General features: G+C 39.7%; 1 protein-coding gene across 1 annotated transcript in view; it reads left to right on the top strand.

Annotated features, from left to right (window-relative positions):
- Nucleotides 1-16529, top strand: part of Ttc21b (tetratricopeptide repeat domain 21B) — a 74854-nt gene that overhangs the window by 20911 nt on the left and 37414 nt on the right. Inside the window, exons 8-18 of the mRNA XM_032903417.1 lie at nucleotides 178-276; nucleotides 1707-1899; nucleotides 2283-2380; nucleotides 2662-2862; nucleotides 6335-6464; nucleotides 8559-8716; nucleotides 10599-10820; nucleotides 11391-11629; nucleotides 13186-13258; nucleotides 13759-13869; nucleotides 14600-14738. Of these exons, the coding sequence (XP_032759308.1) occupies nucleotides 178-276; nucleotides 1707-1899; nucleotides 2283-2380; nucleotides 2662-2862; nucleotides 6335-6464; nucleotides 8559-8716; nucleotides 10599-10820; nucleotides 11391-11629; nucleotides 13186-13258; nucleotides 13759-13869; nucleotides 14600-14738 (1663 nt within the window). The remainder of the gene's footprint in view (nucleotides 1-177; nucleotides 277-1706; nucleotides 1900-2282; nucleotides 2381-2661; nucleotides 2863-6334; nucleotides 6465-8558; nucleotides 8717-10598; nucleotides 10821-11390; nucleotides 11630-13185; nucleotides 13259-13758; nucleotides 13870-14599; nucleotides 14739-16529) is intronic.

Genomic DNA, 16529 nt, shown 5'->3' with positions numbered 1-16529 from the left:
AGTTCCAGGGGAATCCAACATCTTCTTCCTACTTCCACAGGCATCAAGCACATATATGGTGTGTATACATACATTCAGGCACTCACATATGCACATAAAATAAAGTCAATCTTTAAAAATATGTTAAAGTATATATTCATGTGTTAAATTCTTTTTTTAATGTTTATCTTGTTTTAGGCTGCTGCCAAGCTGGAAAATTTAGGAAATGCATTGGATGTCATGGAACCACAGAATGCTCAACTTTTTTATAAGATTACAATAGCCTTCAGCAGAACTGTAAGACTGCCTACTAGCCAGATTCTATCAATAAGAGTTAGTAGTTGGGGCTGGAGAGATGGCTTAGCAGTTAAGAGCACTGTCTGCTCTTCCAGAGGTCCTGAGTTCAGTTCCCAGCAACCACATGGTGGCTCACAACCATCTGTAATGGAATCTGATGCCCTTTTCTGGCATGCAGGTGTACATGCAGATAGGACACTCATATACATAAAACAAATAAATTAATCTTTAAAAAAAATTGGCAGTTAGCTAGCGGGCAGAACGCTGAGGGACATATGGCTTGCAGTGAAAGGGATATGATCTAAGTGCCTTATCTGGTCCCACAAAAGGACACTGGAAGATTCTAGCTGCCCCTTTCCAGCCTTCAGGGACAATGAAGAAGGACTCTTGGAGCAAGAGAGTACCTATCTGGCAGAGACAGCCAGAATCCAGTATTTGGGTTAGGGGTGTTCTGTTCTTCTGTTCAATTATAAAACCTTTGGGAAAATCAGTTAAGATGGATAATAGAGAGTTTCAGTGCAGCAAAAGGCCAATGACTTGGATTTGTTGTTGCTGCTGCTGCTGCTGCTGCTGTTGTTGTTGTTGTTGTTGTTGCAAAGCCATGTTTCTGATTGACTATTCTATAAAGGCAAGATGACAGGGATGGAAGAAAAAATACAACAGAATAGCAAAGCCAATAAAAGGAATTAGAGCCTTGACCAGTAAAATGCACTAACACAAAATATACAGGAGAAAGTAAATATAAGGAAAGAAAACTACAGGATATTGATTGCTAAACTGTAACAATTATCTTATTTTAAAACATGTAAACTATGACATTTAGGAGAAAGAAAAAATATAAAAGTATGAACTAAGATAATTTCTTCCTTATTTGTGTTACTGCCAGACACAAGTTCATCTTTTAGAATGATTATAGACTTGTTTGTTTATCAAAATATTCAGAAGAATGTGTTGCTCTTAAAGTTGGTATGTTCAATAGTTATTTAACCTCATTGGCATCAGCAAAGCTTTAGGTGAAATTTTTACAAAAATTATAAGCCACATATTTTTAAAATTCTTTCCTGATTGGTGCAGGTTATCTTTAAGGGGAAAGGGATTTTTACTTAAATATGTACACTTATTTTGAAACCTTAAAATAAGGATTTTTCAATCTAATTTGAAAGAACAACCATGTTTTTGTACAAGAGAACTATATGTCTAGATGGTCATGTCATAAAACAGTGCTTATTGAAATATACAGCTTGTGGGGTGGGTCCTACACTCATTGTGGATGTCGTACCTAGATGATAGAAAGCCTTTCCTTTTAAACAATCATTATCCCCCTTCTTCCATCCTGCGCACTCCAAGCTGTATATGTAAGAGTAGAGAAAAATAGCTCTGGTGTTCTGAGACCGGCCTTCTTGTCTAAATGGTTTTTCTTTTCTTTTCAGTGTGGACGTAATCAACTCATTCTTCAAAAAGTTCAAAGTTTCCTAGAAAAAGCATTTAGCTTAACCCCCCAGCAAGCAGAGATTGCTACAGAGCTTGGCTACCAAATGATTCTCCAAGGCAAAGTCAAGGAGGCCTGGAAGTGGTACAGGACCGCCATGACACTGAACGAAAGCAACATCTCTGCCGTCACCGGTGAGATGACAGCTTCCTCCACAGGGACTGGCTTCAGGACCTGCCCACGGAAACAGAGAGTATAGACTTAATTTTTTAGAAAAATTAAACTCTTTCTACTATGCATAAAATGGAAAATCGTGCATCTTTAAAAAGATCAGTTGACTTCTCAAATACCCTTTTGAAAGACTGGATTTTATCTGGTTGCTTCTGTCAAGTTATGGATTGTGCAGTAAAAGATTTTACGTAGTTCCTGGCTACCGATTTTCTTCCCCACCCCTCCCACTGCTGTTTTCTTTCAGTTTTTTCCAGCCTAGAGCAATATTATTGTGATGGAGAAAGATGTTTCCTTAACTTAGGTTAGTGGGTTGGAATAGGCCCTGATTGTTTCTCTTTGGTTTCAGGACTTATCCGATGTCAGTTAATAGAAGGACAATTGCAAGATGCAGACCAGCAGTTGGAGTTCTTCAGTGAATTCCAGCAGTCAATGGGAAGATCTGCGGTAGGGCATTTTATCAGACCGTCCAACCTTAGCCCGAAATGGTGCATGAGCACTGACTTTAATGTCCAAGTTCATTAGCATGCCTCTACAAAACTTGGCTTTAAATGCTTTGCTCAATGACCCTAACATTCCGTTCAGCTAACGCCTACGTTTGCATGATTTTACATCAAGCTTTTGAATACTTTCTTATAAATAATACTTTATATACATTTGAAATGGAAACAGAAATAAAGGGCTTTATAGCCAAATGGAATAAGTTATGAACTCTACTTACTTTTCAGGAATTAATGTATTTGCATGCGGTTCTTGCTACCAAAAAAAATAATCGTCAGGAGGAAGTTATAAATTTGTTGAATGATGTTGTGAACACTCACTTTTCGCACTTGGAAGACCTCCCTCTCGGCATACAGTATTTTGAGAAGCTCAACCCTGACTTCTTACTAGAAGTTGTTAATGAGTATCTGAATCTCTGTCCAATTCAGGTATGGGATTCTATCTCTTACCCCAACAGCCGCATCCGTGTGTCCCATAGACGGTACTAAGAAGTTCTCTTGAACATGCGCAAGTGTATCGGCGTCTGTAATTAACGTTCATAATCTGTTAACCGAAACCATGTTAAAGCAGTCTTTAGAGAAAGGATTACTACCAAATTATAGTATTGATTAGTAAAGAGTTACTTTCAATTTTTAAATCCTAGAACTCTCAGTTGAGAAATATTCAGGGGTTGGGGATTTAGCTCAGTGGTAGAGCACTTGCTTTAGCAAGCGCAAGGCCTGGGTTGGTCCTCAGCTCTGAGAAAAAAAAAAAAAAAAAAAAAGAAAAAAGAAAGAAAAGAGAAGTATTCGAGGTGGTAAATTTGAATCTGACTGATAACATCATCTATTGTCATTGCACCCTGGGCAAACTCAAAACTAGAGCTCTTTTGTAAAACTAATGAAACCATTTCCAGCATGAACTCAAACTCTTCTTTGTGTTAAAAGTGGACTTGACTCTTCTCCTGCTCCTTGGAATGACACAGAGAGTATCTAGTTACTTAGTCCAAAGAAGAGTCATTTCTCCTTCATAAAGGAGATGCTTAGATTTGATTAGATACTTCTGGTGTGAGGAGTTCCCTATGCTTTCTCTATATGCATGCATGGGAAATCCATTACCTTTAAAAACGTGTGTGTGTGTGTGTGTGTGTGTGTGTGTGTGTGTGTGTGTGTGTGTGTGTGTATGCCTGCTGGGCTATGAGTTCACAAACACTATGATCTACCACTCATGCCTTTGAGTTCAGTATAGCTGTGGAATAATTTCTACACTTATTTCTTGCCATTTTCTCTTCTCTCTTGTCTCATTTACCTTATACTCTCCCATTATCATATCCTGTTTAGTTTTTGATATTTATTTTATGTGGAACCTTAATCCAGCTTAGAGACAATGATGGTCATTTGCAAGCATTAGCATTCTTGAGTAGCAGCACTAGACACCTGTGTGGTTCTACCTGGGAATCCTTTGCAAAGTGACCTGCAGTCAGTGGGCAGCTTCCCTTCGACTGGCCATAAGCACACATAACCTAACTTCTTGTACTCGGTTCATGTTTCTACACATTTTTCATGTAGAGCTGTTTGATACTCATTGCTAAGACCAAAATTATTAGCGACCTCCACTCCCAGTTTACAGCATAGATGCTGTATTAACCCCCAATTTACAGCATTAGATGCTGTGAAAATAAGAAAAATGACCTTCCCTGAGGGAGCTCTGCATAATGTGTAATATCATGTCATTTCCCAGGCCTTTATCACCCTTAAAAACTATACTCTCCCAGAATCATACTTGGTGAGTAATTCAGACTGACCGAACTCAGTCTTCCCAGTCCATGCAAGCTGCTTGGTAGCTTGAATGCAAATTTCAACATTCACTCAGCATCTGGATTTCTTTCTGCAGATGTTATATAACACACCCAGCACACTATGTGGAGTGGGCAGAATATGCTTGGGAACACAAGTTATAACTTTTGCTCCAAGACATATAGTCTAAAAGGATCGAGCAGACACCATAAGAAGACTGGAATGAATACTGGTGTATGGTATAAGGAAATAATAGATCAGGGAAGAGGAAGTGAAGATGTATGTGAGAGTGTCAGAGTGGACCTCACTATGAGAGAAAGAATTGAAGGGAGCTGTGGAAACAGCTGCTTGGAAGCTATAGGAATAGCTGATTCAGATGCTCACAGGAATAGAGGATGAGTAGACTGGACTGTGAGTGGGGCAGCAAGGGCAGACAAGGCTCCGGTTCTTGAGTATTTCAAAGGATTTCCTTGTTCACTGTGCTAAGAATGAACCAGACCATAGGTAGTTCACAAAACAATACATTACTTGGTAGCTAGGTCTCTGACTACATATCCTATTTTCCCATGATGCAGTTTTTATCCTCATGTTGTAGCTTGGCCAGCTTTATAATTCTGTTTTCATTGGGACATTTGAGAAAGGCAGCCCTGGCCTCAGCTCTGTTCCTTGTTCATTGGCCCCTTTCACATACAGTTTGTTTTTTTTTTTTTTAATATTTTAATCTAACAAGCATAGTCTGAAAGATTGTCTCCAGACTTCTGTTTTAATCTTTGTGTATACAAGGAAACACTGATAACACGATGGCTGCCTTTATTTGGGTGATGCTGCCTACACCTCAATCCTAGCTCTTCAGTAGCAGACGCAAGAGGATTGTGAGCTTGAGGCAGGACTGCACAGTGAGGCCTACTCTCAACATATAACAAACAACAAAAAGTAGAGGAAGACAGTGAAAATTGTTCTCAGTATTTCTTAACAAATGTCACTATTAGATATTTACCATGGTTTTTATTTTAACAATTTTTCTGGTGAGAAATATTTGTGTGAATGACTCATGTTGCTGTAACAAAATATCCAACAAAAGGGAAGGAAGGAAGGAAGGAAGGAAGGAAGGAAGGAAGGAAGGAAGGAAGGATTTATACTACAGTGTGTGGGTAAGTCCACCACAATGGAGTGGAGTAGGACAGCAGGGATCTGAGGTGGCCATCTAGGAAGCAGAAAACATGAATGGCAGCCCTCAGCTCCTTTTCCTTTGTATTCAGCATAGGTCTGCAGTTCAAAGAATAGGCTCACCCACATTTAAGGTGGGTCTTCCCGCCTCAACTAGCCCAGTCTAGAAACTCCCTCACAGGAGGGCAGAGCACTGTCTCCTAGTTTATTGTGGATCCTGGTAAGCGAATATAGCCATCACAACAGTTTAAAGGATTTACTTGGTTCCATTCAAACAAGTGTAAAACTCTGATCTCGAAGATGCATAAAGACCCATAAAAGGAGCATCACCAGGTGGGAAACTGCATAGAATATGTGCTGTCAAGATTTGAAGAAGTCAGGATGCTTTGGGCAATAGTCAATATTTTGAGTATCTTTAGGGGAATGTGTTCAGCATAGGACAAGGGATGTGCGACTTTATTGTAAGCTATCTGGCCCACAATCAGAGTGATCGTCTGTAAGAGAGCAGTCGTTGACCTGCAGGAGGAAGGCTACTGTCCATCAGCTGATGGGGATGGGAAAGGTCACCTAGAAGGTGAGAAGAACAGCATCAGTGAAGCAGTGCAGGGGAGCTAAGCAAGAACAATCTCTCAGTTGTCTTCTCTTTCAACGGGTGGTTTCTCTGAGAAATTTTGAACTGGTAACTACTTTCATATGCTATCAAAATATTAATTACATGACAATCCCATAATTAACTGCACAGAACTCAACAATAATTTCTAAGTCTATTCATAGATGAACTAAGGAGTAGTTTAATATCTGGACAAGTATATAGCAAAGCTAGTATGAAAAAAACCTAAGATAAATTTAATAAAAACACTAGGTTCTTTTCTCCTATCAGTCACACTAAAATCAGTGTGTGTTTAGTCCGCTATATATGACCATAAACTTAGAATGTGATCTGATCTGCTTTGTTTAGCCTGCAGGTCCTGGGCAGCCTCTCTCCCCAGTCCTCAGACGTTGTTCTTCAGTTCTGGAGACGATTATAAGAAGTGTACCAGGTCTTCCACAAGCTGTCTTCCTAATGGCCAAAGTGAAGTATCTGTCAGGTGATATATCCCTTAGCACATAAAGTAACGCAGGAGTTTGATTGCTGTGTTGGGAATGACAGGTGTAAATAGATTCTGTACTCCTCTCCAGGGAGAACAGTCACATACAATGTATATTTTGTCTGTGAATATGTATGTTGAATCTAAAATTGAAACCAAAGTTTCAAACCTATTTTAGACTTGTTTCATACCCCATGTTCATATAAGCAGCCCTAATTATTATTAATTATTATTAAATTATTATTAATTATTATTAATACAATGTAATTATATTATAAATTATTATTAATTTATAATATAAATTATTATTAATCTTTCTACATCTTAAACAGTTTTCACTTTAAAACCTAATAACAAGTAAGAGTATATGTCCAAACGTTAGAAGTGTATTTGAGAGTGAACAGAAACATTAGTGTAGACTGCAGATGAGCCAAAGTCATACGGTAAAGACATTGAGCAGACTTAGTAATCCGAGATCTCTTGCAATACCAGCTGGACCACTACACATGAAGGCCTTACTTAACCACTTAACTCTTATTTTGTTAAATTTTACTTTTCACAATACACTGGGTTGTGGGCTACGGTTAGTATCACCACTCGGTTTTGGGTCTGGCAGCACTGACACGCCTAGATGTATTGTACTTACCATTTCCATCCCCCTTGGCTTTCGTAGTCCTAGGTATTAGACGTTACAACAACAAAAGATGCCAGAGCGACTGTTGGTCTGGCTGATGGTTGTTTGCCAGACATTAACGATATGTTCAGTAAGTTACTCTGCCAGTCATTTGCCCGTTAATTCTCTAACTCTGAGGGGAGATGTATTGTGTGATTTCTGTCAGTAGGCTGAGCTCTTGTGATCCCAGAAACTGAATTTTACCATGTATTCTATTTACCAATAGAAATATTGACAACAGGTAAAGATGAAGTGTATTTAAACAGGGAATAATTTAGGACCTCTTCTTCTGCTATTCCAGAGAAGTGGGGTGGGAAGTGGGCCTTGTTATATCTACTTAAGCCAGTATTTGGAAGGCAGCATACAAGTCCATGTGCACTGAATCATAAGGAAGCTGTAGCACGTAGATGATATGTGGGCCCAAGAGTCTTCTCCCTCTGGAACTTCACCATCCTTATCACATTAGTCCTCACCAATGTTAGGCAGATTTTTGAGATATTCAGAAACTTAGCAGATGTGTTATGAATTATTTGGTATCTCAGTCGATGCTGCATTTTAATCAATATCTCATGCTTTAGAATTTCAGGGATGTATCCTCGGCCTTTTTCCTATTTTACCCAAATCATGTAGCCCAGTTGTAGAACGTACCCTCTTTGTTAGTGTAAATAACAATGCAGCCTTCTAGGTTTATAAAGGCCTATGCTCCCACCCTGATAATAATGGATTGAACCTCTGAACCTATAAGTCAGCCCCAATTAAATGTTGTCCTTTTAAGAGTTGTCTTGGCCACGGTGTCTCTTCACAGCAGTGGAAACTCTAAGACGCATGTGCTGTTTCTCCAGTTGGATAAGACTCTCTCATGACAGGGCACCAAGGCAGGCACGGTGGCCGGAGCAGTCAGCCGAGAGCTCATATCTTCAAGTACAAACGTGAAGCACAGAAAGTGAGCTGGGAGTGGAGTGACATTAAAACTCCCAGCACCCACCCCCAGTGATGCACTTCCTCCAGCAAGGCCACCACTTCCAAACCTCCCCAGCCAGTGCCACCAGCTAGCCACCAAGAGTTCAGATGCTCAAGCCTGTGGGAGACAATTCTCATGGAAACATAGCCTTGAAACCCATTTTAACAAAAGCTTTTTAAGAGGAAAATAAAGGTAGATTCGAGTCCTGCCAGTAATAGTGGGGAGCTGCTGTCACCCTTTATATTTTCCCTGATTTGCTGTGACAAACTGCTGTCCTGACTGGCATGGGTGGGTTCTTCAAGTAGTTACAGGGACGCTAGCTAGCTGGCACAAGTCGGAACAGAGACAAGGTTCATGAACAGAGATGTTAAACAGCCAAACCGTGACTGCTTGCATAGTGGGTCCTGCTGGGGCTCCGGCTCTGAGTGCTGAAGCCTCACAGGCGTTGCTCTCTTACTAGGCGACACCGAGGCGGCCTACAACAACCTGCAGCACTGCCTGGAGCACAGCCCCTCTTATGCAGAGGCTCACCTCCTGATGGCACAGGTGTACCTATCCCAAGACAAAGTCCAGCTGTGTTCTCAGTCGCTTGAACTTTGTCTGAGCTACAATTTCAATGTGAGTACTGCAGATGAGGATTCAGACATACCCCGACCTTGAACTTTGAATTGATATGTACATGTTCAGTTATTTTGCATGTGAATTCGAATGCTCTGCCAGAAAATATTTTAATAGAACTTTGAAATATCAAGAAATAGGAGGAAAACATTCAGGTGTATTTGATATAGTTAAAATGTGTGTGAATCACCCCAACACAACCACCACAATATCAAATTCCATCAGCAGAGCGTGTCTGTACTCCTAAGTACTTAGGAAGCTGGATGCTGGAAACTCCAGGCCAGCCTGGACAGTATTGAAAGCCCATCAGAAACACACACACACACACACACACACACACACACACACACACACCCCACACACACCCCAATTCAAAACAAAATAAATTCATATGAGCTTGATAATGAAAATTCGGGGATCAATCTCTAGACTCTGTATGTATCTCTAAACCTGTTTTCTTGTAGAACAGCAGGCCCTGTTATAAAAAAAAAAAAAAAAAAAAAAAATGAAGCAATTGTATATACCTATACAATAGTATTAGACCATGGAGAAATAGACCAAATATTTTTATGGATAAGGTTAGTAAATGGCATTGCTCATTTTCTGTTGAACCTTCTTTTCCTTTTCCTTCTTTCCTTCTTTCCTTCTGTCTGTTCTATTTTTTTTTAGAGGCAGTATATTTCTTTCCGGTCAGGCTGGGCCTTTTTTGTATTTTGTAGACCAGTCTGTCAAGAAATTTAGGTCAATCTGCCTGCCTCTGCCTTCCAAATATTAGGAGTACTGTACGAGCTCCACAACCTGCTAGAATTATTTTCCCATAGTCTCTTTTTAAATTTACTGTCAAAGAATACACAGTAATTTTGGAAACGAACATTATGTAGTTTGAAGCTTTAAAAACACTCCTTAGCATCCAGGAAAGTTCTGGTACTTCCTGTGACTGTGAGTGCTTTCAGGACTACTGCAGGCTACGGAAGGAAGCCTCAAGCCAGTGACTCACCCAAGGTCTCATGGGAGAACCATCAAATGAGCTAGAGAAGCCAAGGTCTAAGAGTCCACATTTATCCGTGCTTTTTCTTAGAATAGTAGGTAGATCTCTAGATTGGAGGGACACTGGGTTCTCTGCCCATGCCCTGTGCCTCAGTCTGTGGGGAGGAAGAAAGGGGTGAGCATTCTCTAGTCCTGCAGGTGCACAGCCCCTAACACACGAAGGCCTGGGGCTCCTTTGTTCTGGGTGGCTTCCACACCTCCCCACTGAGGGCGTCTCCTCTGGCTTGTTTGTCTTCTTTACTCAGTCTAGGTTCTTCCATCCTCCTATGTCCTGTTTACAGCTAAGATACAGATGGGAGACTCTTTATTCTGTGTTTTGGGGTAGGATGTAAAGGAAAGGCCATGAAAACACTTTGAAATTTTTAGTATTGAAAGTTAAAACAGTAAAAATGAAAACTTATTTTTAGAAATCTGAAGAGGAGTCTAAAAGACATCCCTTTACTGAAAAGTCTAATTTTAGGATGTTTTGGTAGCCTGTAAGACAAAAAAAAGTTATTCTACCTATTTGACATTGAAGAAAGAGGAGGCCGGGTTCATAGTTTCCCTAAACACCAGAGTTCACAGGCTTCCAACTGTGTGCTTCATTGAGATGCATTTGAGTATGTGAGCCTGCTTAATTTCACTATGCGAGGTTTTGTTTTATTATTTGCAAGTCCTTCTAATGAAATATTAATTTGAAATTATGATTAGGCAGTGAAAAAAATAAGGTCAGAAACATGCTTTGAGGATGTGGTCACACATGAGCTGTACTCCAGAACTTCATATCCCACTTGATTAGTCAGACATTCTGGTTTCCACTGTGTGCGCTCCAAACCGCTGCTAATTTGTTCGTCAGGTGAGAGACTACCCACTGTACCATCTAATCAAAGCACAGTCACAGAAGAAAATGGGCGAGGTAGCAGAAGCAATTAAAACTCTGCACATGGCAATGAATCTACCAGGAATGAGGAGAAGTAGAGCTTCCTCGAAATCCAAGCACAGAAGTGAGGTGGATGGGAGCCATCGCTTATCCATCTTTCTTGAGTTGGTGGAGGTTCACCGCTTAAATGGAGAACAGGTGAGTTAACTCAGATTAGAGGGGTGTGTGTGTGTGTGTGTGTACGTGTGTGTGTGTGTGTGTGTGTACTAATTCCCTACTCTTTGATGGAACATGGAACATATAGATACATATTTCTAGTTGAATAATTTTCTACATATATATATATATTTTACAGAGAGGTCTCTTGACCAACTGTCAAAACGTATCAACTTATTTTTCCTTACTTTTCACTAAAACATGTGTATTCTGCAAGTGCCTGGATGTTAAATGCTATTTGCTCCGGATGACTTTCTCAGTGTGCCTAGGTTGGCCACCATGAAATGCAGTCACGTAATTTATGGGACTCTTTAATTCTGGTTGTAAAAAACAAACAAAACTCTAGCCATTTTAATTAATATTTATAGCCTCACCTGGTTTTAGTCTCTTTAAATCTGCAGGCTTTTCATAAAAAATTATCAGGTTATTTTTAAATACGGGGAATGGACTGACGTGTATTATTTATTAGTCACTGTGTTTTGGTAGATGAGTCTCCTCTCCGGGTAATTCGTTGTCTATTTTGAACAGTCTTTAATTTTTTTTTTGTTACAGCACGAGGCAGCAAAGGTTTTACAAGATGCCATCCATGAGTTTTCTGGAACTTGCGAGGAATTACGTGTCACTATTGCTAATGCAGACCTGGCTCTGGCCCAAGGAGATACAGAACGTGCATTAAGCATGCTCCGAAATGTCACGACCGAACAGCCTTATTTCATAGAAGCCAAAGAAAAAATGGCAGATATTTACCTGAAGCATAGGAAAGAGAAAATGTTGTACATCACTTGTTACAGGTAAGCAGTTCCTTGCATCCCACACTTCCCTCCTGCAGCTAACCCGCATGGGTACTTTCTATACTGTCATGTATGTCACAGAGTATGTTTACAGATCTTTTTGTCTGGAAGTGGCTATCCGCTTTCTGCCTAGGATCACTCTCAACAAGGAGTTTCCCCTAAAACAGAACTAAGGTTGCTTCAGTGTGTGGCTGGGTAGTTTCTCAAATCTCCTCATCAAATGTTCATTTTAGATGTGATCTAAATCAAACATTTAGATTTGTTTGGGGAAAGGAAAAACAAGTTAGATGCACTCTGATAGCAACATTATACAGCAGTGATCCAGGGGATAGGCAGGCATATGTGGTACGTAGCATATCTGCTGTAGAAAAGGAAGATATAAGCTACTATGCTTCAACCTCCAAGGTGTGGGTTCACCTTTATTTTTGTGAGTGAGCATAGCATCAATAGCTTTGTCGAGCAGAGGCTGTAAAAGTTACTGGGATACGCATGCATCCATGTTGCAATTCCTTAGCACAGACAAAACGCTAATCACACAGACACACTCGGTGTGCTGGAAGTATGTTTCTACACTGGTTTTAGGAGAGCCCAGTATGGTGGTTTGTAGCAATAAGCAGCCTGAGGCAAGAGGGTTGCTGTGAATGAATTGGAGAACAGCCTACCTTATGTAAAAGTTTCAGGCCAGTGAGACTTTGTAGTCAGATTCTGTCTCCAAAAAGCAAAACAAAGGCTGTGATGGTGCACACCCTTGATCTCAGCACTTTGGGAGGCAGAGGCAGGCAGATCTCTGATTTCAAGGCCAGCCTTGTCTACAGAGTCAGTTCCAGGACAGCCAGGACTACACAGAGAAACCCTATCTCAAGAAAACAAAAACAAACAAACCAAAACTCAGGAAAACAAACCAACCAAAAAGCTGTAGTTTCTTTTGGATGTGCTGTGATGTAATAATGGAATACATGGTTTGCTGCAAAGCAGTCTGGAACGTCAGCTATAGACACGCATTCGGGCATCATGTGTGACCTCGAAGTAATGAGTGTCTTCATCACAGAGGTTCAAGCAGTTAAATAAGACACATTTAATGCTGTACAACGAGCCCAGCAAGGTGCTGTAAACTTGTAGTTGTAGCACATGAGATAGTGAAGCAGGAAGACTATTGATCTGATTGCTGCAAATAAAAGAGGAGCAAATCCTGAAGCAAAACCTTGGCACTTTTAAGGTAAAAAGTTTTTACCTTGAAGATAGGAGCCCTGTTTATATAGAAGGACAATACAATCTATTCCTTCTGTTAAGGGGCCCTGCAACATGAGAGTTTATATGTTTGCTGTCTCCCTTTACTCGGCTCCATGTATGTCACAAAAGGGAAAGAGTCCATAAAAAGTGTATTCCAGTTTATAAAATGTATGCATGTACAGTGTGCGGCTTTTAACAAGGTTGCGTTGGCTGTCTGCATTCTGAGGGCTCGTGTATGCTTGAGTTCAATAAGCTGACACCTTATCTTACTGGTTTGTAAATGTTGCCTATTTCCAGTATACTAAACAGTATTGGTCTAACTCCAGAGAAATTGCTGAAAGGATGCCCAGCCCCCGGTCTTTCCTGCTCCTTGGTGATGCATACATGAACATTCAAGAGGTAAAATTTCTAACTCTACAGAACTCAGATTAAAGAACAAAATCATAGAACTCTGCAATAAGTGTAACCGTGTGTTAAAAGGAGTTTGGCTTTTTCATCATGTTTAATATTTGAGTTCTGATGGTGGCAATGAGAGGTTAGCTTCTATAATATTTTTCAAATCTTGACTTAATTTAGTGATTGTCCTATATCCAATAGAGATGGTCCTAGAAGAATGTTGGGAGTCTCCTCTAAACAGAATGATGGAGAGAGATCGCTGTCGTAATGACTGTTGTAATGATTGCCAAGAATGATCATTATGGGTCAAATTACAGTGATCAATATCTGGCCAATTTTCAATCATCTATCTGGAATTGTATACTTTTATATTGCTCAATATCTACTTTCGTAAAACAAAGTATTCCAAGTGGGGAGAGACGTCATTGTGGAAAATGTTGCTCTTTCATGGGTTCCCTTAAGCCATTTGTTAAAGTTTGTCATTTGTGTCTTGACAATGTTAGCCGGAGGAAGCCATAGTGGCCTATGAGCAAGCATTAAATCAGAACCCAAAAGATGGAACACTGGCAAGAAAAATTGGGAAAGCACTTGTCAAAACTCACAATTACTCAAAGGTAAGTGCTTCATAGTGTGAGGTACACCTATTGGGTCATGTGATCGAGACCTACTCTAGAGAAGTCTTCAGCAGACACTTTCTTTAGTGATTTTAAGCTCCACATTTGGGTGAGCAAACTGGTATTTGTGTCATGTCAGATGTTCCTAGTGACCTGCTTTCTCCAGTGCTGCACTCCATGGAGATGGTTTTGATGCTACCATTCCTTTAAGTTTCTTAAATCCCAGACTTTGCAACCAGATAATGGCCATAAAGTCAATCATATCGCATTGTATAGTACACAGTATAATGTAGTCTAGTCATTGTCTTTTCTGCTGTACTAGATGGGTCAAGCTATATGCATCAAGGCGGCTGTTCTGTTGTTGTTTCTAGTAGAAATAAAGGAGCTTCCTTGACTGTGTATTCTTTTGCCATTCGTGGTCATTGTTAAGTTTAAGTGCACCAACTAGGAAAGCAGATACATTTGAGAAATCTTGCTTACCTTAGAATAATCTCTGGAGAAATATTTTTTGCCAAGTCCTGTTCATTATCCCTTTATTGTTTAAGAAAAGATGCTAGTTGCTATGTGGTCTCTAATTCCCTAAGAAAAGCGACATACTTGACTGACAGTAGGGATAGGATACATGCCTAAAATACTTTATATATGGTTTCTAGTGATAGATATATCTCATGCCTTGGCTGTGTGAAGTCTCTGTGGTTTTTCTGCCCTGATTGACATGGACTTTGTTTAGGCAATCACCTATTATGAGGCTGCGCTGAAAAGCGGACAGCAGAATTGCCTGTGCTATGACCTGGCTGAGCTCCTCCTGAGACTAAAGTTGTACGAGAAAGCGGAGAAAGTTCTTCAGCATTCTCTAGCTCATGATCCTGGTATGCAAGCTTTCTGATTTGGAAAAAACAACATTTACTTTATAAATCTGGCCTATTTACTTTTAGAATTCATAATTGTATATTGATTTTCTCAATATTTTTACGTGGGGTTGTCTGTATGAATTCATGTGAATTTTTCTTCTTTCAGAATTCAGTTCTACCAAATGGGTGGGCTTTAAATCTAATAACAGATTTAATAAATAGTCCATTGTGTTATAAAAGAACAAATTATAAAATTCCCAAAATAATATACATAAGTTATATGTAAATCACAATTTCTGGTATTTAAGCACACCAACACTTTTATAATCTTTATCTTCTAAAAATATTACAATTTTAAAAAAGAATTCAGGGAGCTTGACAGGCTACAGAGGTTGCTCCACGGTAAAGGGCTTCCTTGAAGACTTAGGTTTCGAACCCTAGAACTGGCACTAAATAGGTTTTTAGAAGTCTGTCACACTATGTACCTGTCATCTTAAAGACAAAGTAACGGAGACAGGATTCCTGCTTGATCCTGGCCAGATACTCTGACCATGTTATTCAGTTCCAGGGTCAGTGAGACCCTATCTCAAAGGTTAGGATGACCTGTCATTGACTATGTCCTCTACATCATACACACATTCACACGCAAAAAATCTCAGGCATTATAAATGTATAACAATGCACAAATCAGCTATTGTTCTATAAATTCTGCTTACTCTCTTCTTACTACATTCCAAAGAGGTAGACTGTGATTAAATATATATTCTTTATGTATCTGTGTTTTATAAAAATGTGGTCATTGTGATCTCCCTATTTAATAAATTGTATTACCTATTCGGCAATTTTGTCCATAAAGAATGTAAGGAAATATATGCTGATACCAGTACATTAATACTTTCTGATCAAACAGCATTAATGTTTTATAACTTGGTAATATTTTTAATTTTATTGTTATTATTGAGCACCTGTCTACTTTGCCACATTGGTACCATAAACCACATGACAGCTAATATGCTTATATCTTAATCCTTGGGGTGCACGTGGTTCTTACATTTTTCACACTGACCTACTTTTGGGTTTGTAGTGTGTGTTGCAGGCACGCACGCATGCCGTTGGGTAGGTGCTGAGGTCAGAGGACGGCTTGGGAAATAGGACCGAGGATTGGACTCAGCTTGGCAGGCAGCATGGCAGCCTTCCCCACTGAGCCATCTCTCCCAATTCTTGCTTATATTTCTTAAGAATAAAGTGCTGGGAAATTGTTTATGCATTTATAGTTTTCCAATACTTTCACATTGTATTTTGACAAGTGTCCAGGGTTTATGTTTTAAGATTTTTAGTAAAATGTAGAATACTCGTGTCAGAATTTGGAGATTGCTGCAGTGAAACCTTCTCTCTCTCCCACTCACCAGAGAAAACGCCAGCCAGTTGACATCTACATACTTCCTACACTAGCCTACCCCTGTCTCTCTTCTGATGCACGCAGTTACCGGTCATGTGCTAGAATCCACACACTCGACCAACTCTGGATCATAAATAGTTAAAAAAAAGTGCTGTTCTTTTCTGGCCATGTAGAGACTTTTTCTTGTCACTAGCTAGTGCAGTGGAAGGGCTATTAGTGTAACATACATTGTGTTGGGTGTTATTAGTCATCCAGCAATGATTTAATGTCAGGGGACATGTGCACATTATGTGCAAATACTGCATCACCCATGCATATCTATGGATTGGGTATTGGCTGGATGTGCTTGAAACCAGTCCCCAGGAAATTATCTATGATAGGTTATACATATGTATATGTATATAGCTTAT

This window comes from Rattus rattus, chromosome 5, assembly GCF_011064425.1.
Source record: "Rattus rattus isolate New Zealand chromosome 5, Rrattus_CSIRO_v1, whole genome shotgun sequence".
NCBI classification, from domain to species: domain Eukaryota; kingdom Metazoa; phylum Chordata; class Mammalia; order Rodentia; family Muridae; genus Rattus; species Rattus rattus.
This window is presented reverse-complemented; position numbering and strand designations above follow the sequence as displayed.